Source organism: Egretta garzetta, unplaced genomic scaffold, assembly GCF_000687185.1.
Source record: "Egretta garzetta isolate BGI_Z169 unplaced genomic scaffold, ASM68718v1 scaffold271, whole genome shotgun sequence".
Classification (NCBI taxonomy): domain Eukaryota; kingdom Metazoa; phylum Chordata; class Aves; order Pelecaniformes; family Ardeidae; genus Egretta; species Egretta garzetta.
This window is the reverse complement of record NW_009258669.1, coordinates 6894874-6900237: the sequence shown is the minus strand read 5'-3', so window position 1 is coordinate 6900237 and position 5364 is coordinate 6894874. Positions and strand designations below refer to the sequence as shown.

General features: G+C 40.3%; 1 protein-coding gene across 1 annotated transcript in view; it reads left to right on the top strand.

The window, feature by feature from the left end:
- ACO1 (aconitase 1) overlaps positions 1 to 5364 on the top strand; it is a 33452-nt gene that overhangs the window by 15246 nt on the left and 12842 nt on the right. Inside the window, exons 7-9 of the mRNA XM_009648686.2 lie at positions 2513 to 2652; positions 3640 to 3811; positions 4282 to 4382. Coding sequence (XP_009646981.1) covers positions 2513 to 2652; positions 3640 to 3811; positions 4282 to 4382 — 413 coding nt within the window. The remainder of the gene's footprint in view (positions 1 to 2512; positions 2653 to 3639; positions 3812 to 4281; positions 4383 to 5364) is intronic.

Sequence of the window (5364 nt, the reverse complement as noted above, 5' to 3'; positions counted from 1 at the left end):
AGAGAAAGAGAAAGAAAAGGGAAGAAGAGGGGGGGGGGGGGGGGGGGGGGGGGGGGGGGGGAAGGGAACGAAAGCGAGTGGTGCAAAGATGCAAAGACAATCAGTGTGAGCATGATATCATATGGTCTGGAATGTCTCTGTTCAGTTTGGGTCAGTTGTCCTGGCTTTGTCCCCTCCAGTGTCTTGCCCACCCCAGCTTACTTGCTGAGGGGCAGAGTGAGAAGCAAAAGACCTTGACACTGTGTAAGTACTGCTCAGCAATAGTGAAAACGTGTTATCAGCACTGGTTTGGTCACAAATCTAAAACATGACACTATATGGGCTGCTGTAAAGAAGTTATCTCCATTCCAGACAGACGCAGACTAACACCAGATTCAAGGAACCTGATAAGGTCTCTTGCAGTTATTTAAGACTTTGTAACTAAGCTCCCTGTTCTGATAACAGCCTCAGAAGATTTCTGGTGCATGTGTTGTTGGGTTTGGGGTTTTTTGTTTGTTTATATATTTTCTATTCTGCATTTAAATCGCAAGGAAAATATTAAATAAGTGTTCTGGAAGTGTCTTAGTAATTTGGGAAGGCAAGGGAGTTGAAGCATCGCTGCATATCCATTTGTTTCTTAGTTACTTTCAAAGTATTGCCTTGTCAAAAAGTACTGCAAATGCTCTATTAAATTGAAGATGCTGAAAGTTGAATCTGAGTTAAATATGACCAGAGAGGCCATAGTGTGGAGGGAAAAAAAAAAACAAACCCACCACTATGAAGTATGTCCTAATACCAGTAATCTGCAGCATACTTGTTACAGAAATAAATACAAGGAATTAATTTTTTGCTTGTAGTGGCAAACCGCAGTGTTTGAATTATTGTCTAAATAAGTAGGTGTCAGACGAAAGTATTTGCAATTATCCCACACATGGTAGCAAAAACTTCAGTTGAGCTTTCTATCTTCCTGTGATATGGTGATAGGACCCCTATTGAAATAGGTATCATACAATTACAGAAGACATTGTGTTTTTAAACAGCATTTGCTAGTTGTTCACAAAGGTGCTTGTCAAGTTCTGAATACCACGTGTGATAGAAGTAGGACATTGTGGTTTTTCTACTTCACCTATACTACTGTAGCAATATTGGTCAATAGACTTTCTATCAGAGGTGGAAGAATTCCTTGGCTTGGCATACAAATGCAAACAAGATCACTTTATTTAAAACCATGACACTCTTGGGATAAGAGGTGTGTCTTTTTATTCTATATGTGTTTGCACGTACACAGGGAGTTGTCATTTAGATGATGTTGCAACACCAATAGCTGCTTGGAAGAGTGTAGCCTCCAGAATTTGAAAAGTACGGCTGGGCATAGTCCATACCATACATGCTCAAAGCATACTCTTGGACCCAGCGTTTCTTCCTAGTGGCTGGTAATACTGAACTTGCTTCATGCCTGTCTGTGGTAGCCTGTCAGTCATGTCAACTAACTTGACTGTATAAAAATGATGCAACACCTAGTGAAAGGTGTCACATGATTGGATCTGTGACAGAATTATCTTTTTAACTAACATAGGTATATAATTTTGCATAAAATAAATTGGAAATTATTTTTCAGAACCATTATTGGATTAAGTGGGAAAAAGGGTAGGAGTAGTAGTTTGGCATACATAAACAACTATTACAGGCAATTTATTCTAGCTCAGTTTTAAGTAAGCTAAACAAAAGGTAGAAGGAGGTTTGCAAGTGGAAGATAAAGATGAGAGGGACTCTTTACAGGCAGAAAGTTATAGAACTCCTGCCTAATGCCAAATTGCTAGTAAACATCATGGTTTTTTTAGCTTGCATATGACTATGACATCTTGATACTTTACTGTATTAAATTAGCAAAATGAAGTAGTCACCTGAATTGCATTCCTCTAATACTGAAGGTGTGCTTACACAAAGGTTCCCACCTACACAAGCCCAAGCCCTGTTGAAACTTAATAGATGTAAGGAAGATATGTCTTCCTTAACAAGTACCTTTTCTGTTAGTATTCTTTAGAACAGTCTATGCTCTTGACTCTCATAATCTCGCCTTCCTTCAAAATAATGTTTTAAGTTTTTATTTGGTGACCAATAGTCATGGCCTGCATGCCTTTTGTTCACAGCACGCAATGTTCAGTACCATGTCAGTCGTTCTTTGTTTATGCATTACATGTTTAAGTCACTAAATAAAACTTCTACATCTGTTATTGTAAAAGCCAAGCATCCTCCATGTAAGTTACTTAGATTTACCTAATACCCTATCTAATGGCTGAGGAACAAGGATGAAAGTATGGAAGGGAAAGAAATTACAAAGCTCAACCTTTCAGAAACTGAAGCAAGGTTAAGAGTGCCTCTTAACAGAATACTAAGCCCTCTGGCTGTCTGCCTTCTCTCCCCTTTCACACCTTAAATTGAGTAATCATCAGTCAATTGTACTTTGTGGGTTTATCTTTGACATACTACTATCTCTTTGAATAGTTGGATTGTATACTCCTGTTGCATACAGGTGTTGGTGGCATTGAAGCAGAAGCAGTGATGTTGGGCCAGCCAATCAGCATGGTGCTTCCTGAGGTGGTTGGCTATAAGCTGCTAGGAAACCCTCAGCCACTGGTAACATCCACTGACATTGTGCTCACCATTACCAAGGTAATGAACATGTCTGCTCTTTTGCCATTACTGCTGGTAGATATGCATGTTCTGTAGGACAGAGCCACTGTACTGCATGTTTAGGAGCCCTGTATGTGCTTCCATGTATTCATTTTGGACTTTTTTAAGCTTTATCACTCTGTGTGGGCTGGAATCAGCTGCCCAAGGGCAACTGCAAACTTGCTAGGTGAATCTGTTTTGTCCAGAAGCCGGACAAAGTAGAACAGAGAGCTGATACCTCATGGCCTGTTCAAATTCTCATGTGCAGACCTGTTTTGCAACAACAGTACTTGTAAAAGGACCTTGTTTTCCTACTGCCTCAAAAGAAACATGATGACTTTCTCTTTTTGAAGTCGCCACTTAAAATAAGGCAATGTAAAACCTGAAAACAGTAAGCGCTGCAGTCTGATTTCTTTGATCTGCGGGTGTTTGGCTGACATGTCATATGTTCATAGTATGTTTATTCACTCTGGATTGTGACTGAATTAAGAGTTACTGGGTCAGCATTGATGTTGTTTGAGGTCAGAAATCTGGTACACATGTTCATCATGGGATGCTGTCTCTAGAGAGAACCTCCAAATGGGGAAAGGCAACAAGCTTTTATGACTTCATCCAGGTGTTGTGTGTGTTCAGTCATTTACAGTTTGATTCCCAATCTTTCTGGGTTTGCTGGCTAAAGATACCACACTGTTCTCTCCTTAGGATGTCATGTTGAGAAAAGTACAGTTGTTCAAAGACATACTCTAGTTTAAATTAGAAGAGCAGCCAGTTTAGAGGGAATACATCCCTGTGTTGTACCTTACTATTGAAACTTTACCTCTCTGTGTCCTCATCTTTGTGTTTTACTTTATCAAAGGTTCCTCATTTCAAATGGCTATAGAAACCTTTGAAAAAGGTTTCTCTGAAGTCAAAAGCTGGACTTCATAACATACATGTTCAGGTCGTTTGACATCTAGCAATGACACAGGTACTGTATTTTTGTAACAGCACCTTCGCCAAGTTGGAGTCGTGGGTAAATTCGTGGAGTTTTTTGGTCCTGGTGTAGCCCAGCTGTCAATTGCTGACCGAGCCACTATTGCCAATATGTGTCCAGAGTATGGAGCAACAGCTGCCTATTTCCCAGTGGATGATATTAGCATTGGGTACCTGATACAAACTGGTGAGTTAAGAAGAGAACGAGTTAAAGGTGTAATTGAAAGCAGGGACTCCAGGTCTAGATGCTGTAGTCAGCAATGGGGCTGAATTAGGCAGAACCTTCTGAGCTTGAGTGCTTTTTTTATCCATACTTGCTTATTCAGGCAGTTTCTGGCTCTTAGGGTCCATGTTCAGGAAGAGAAGAGTTTTAGACTGTTTTGCAGCTAACTGCCTGCTTAGCCCTGCCCAAACCTAGTTTGTCCAGATGACAGAAGCAGGATCACAAGTTTTTGTTCTGCAAAAGCCACTAAGTCTGCTTAGTTGCTTTGTTTCTAGTGAGTCTCTAATAATATTTGTGCTGAAAGGGTCTTGTAGTGCAATGTACAGTGTGAACAGTGAAATAGCCTGCTATACATTTTTTTTCTTTTTCTGTCATATAGTAGTTCCTCAGTTTCATTTGCATTTTGTTTTTACTGTATCTGGCTTTCACCTTAGGCCGTGATAAAGAGAAAGTTATGTGCACAAAAAAGTATCTGGAGGCTGTGGGAATGCTAAGAGATTTCAAGAACTCCTCTCAGGATCCGGACTTCACACAGGTTAGAAACTACTTTGTCTTCTGGCTCCTTGCTTTTTGCCCTGTCCTATTCTAATGTGACAATTGCCTGTTTTTCAAAGAAACTAAGAAATAGTCAAGGGTCTCCTTATGCTGTGGCTTGGTCTGCACGGCTGTCTTAACTTAGGGCCCAGTGAAGTGAGTCAGCTGGCTCTCCAGGTGTGAAAACTTGAGCACAGGTATAGATTGGCTCTCAACTGAGCTCTAGCTGGTACAGACTATGCAGTTTGATCCATGTGGTTTTGAGAAGTCCAGTCCAGACTGAAACACAGGTATGAAGATAGTGTGGACATTGTCTGTGTAGGCCTTGTCCCACTTTTAGCCTTCTTCTATTCAGCAACTTATTTTACTGTGTGAATCAGGACACTTAGAAGCTCTGGGTGGTAACTGCAGACTGCGCAAACCATTTTCTATGCAAGAAAATCAAGATCTTACTCTGTGTCTGTGAAATCCAGGAATACTCCTGGTTTTCTCTACAGTAAGAATTTGTTTTGTACCTTATGTTCAGGTTTGCACGATTATTCAATAATTTTAGTAAATGTGGAAGGATGCAGCACACTATAAAAACAAAGTGGAAACATGGGTGAGGAATAGAAAAAATACGATAAGCCCTGTTTTATAATAGACTGAGTGTTTTCCCCAAGGTGAAGATGAATAGTCTGCTTTGGTTTATGCCAGTACCAGGATTTCTTCACATCATTGTTTTCTGAAGAGGACCCTGCTGCTGGTGTGTGAAAGGTCATAATTCTCAGAATCAGCTATATTGTTTAGATGCTTCAGTCACACATTGGGTTTTCAGTAACTAGGGTGCTTTTGAGAGCCATACCTGGGCACTGGCAGGGTCTAAAAGTAGAACTGTTCCTTTTCTTCTGATCTTTCCCTTCTCATATGTCTTTGATACTTTCTGCAAACAAACATAAAGATGTGCAGACTTATGCTTTGTACCACAGCAGAGGTAAGCATAC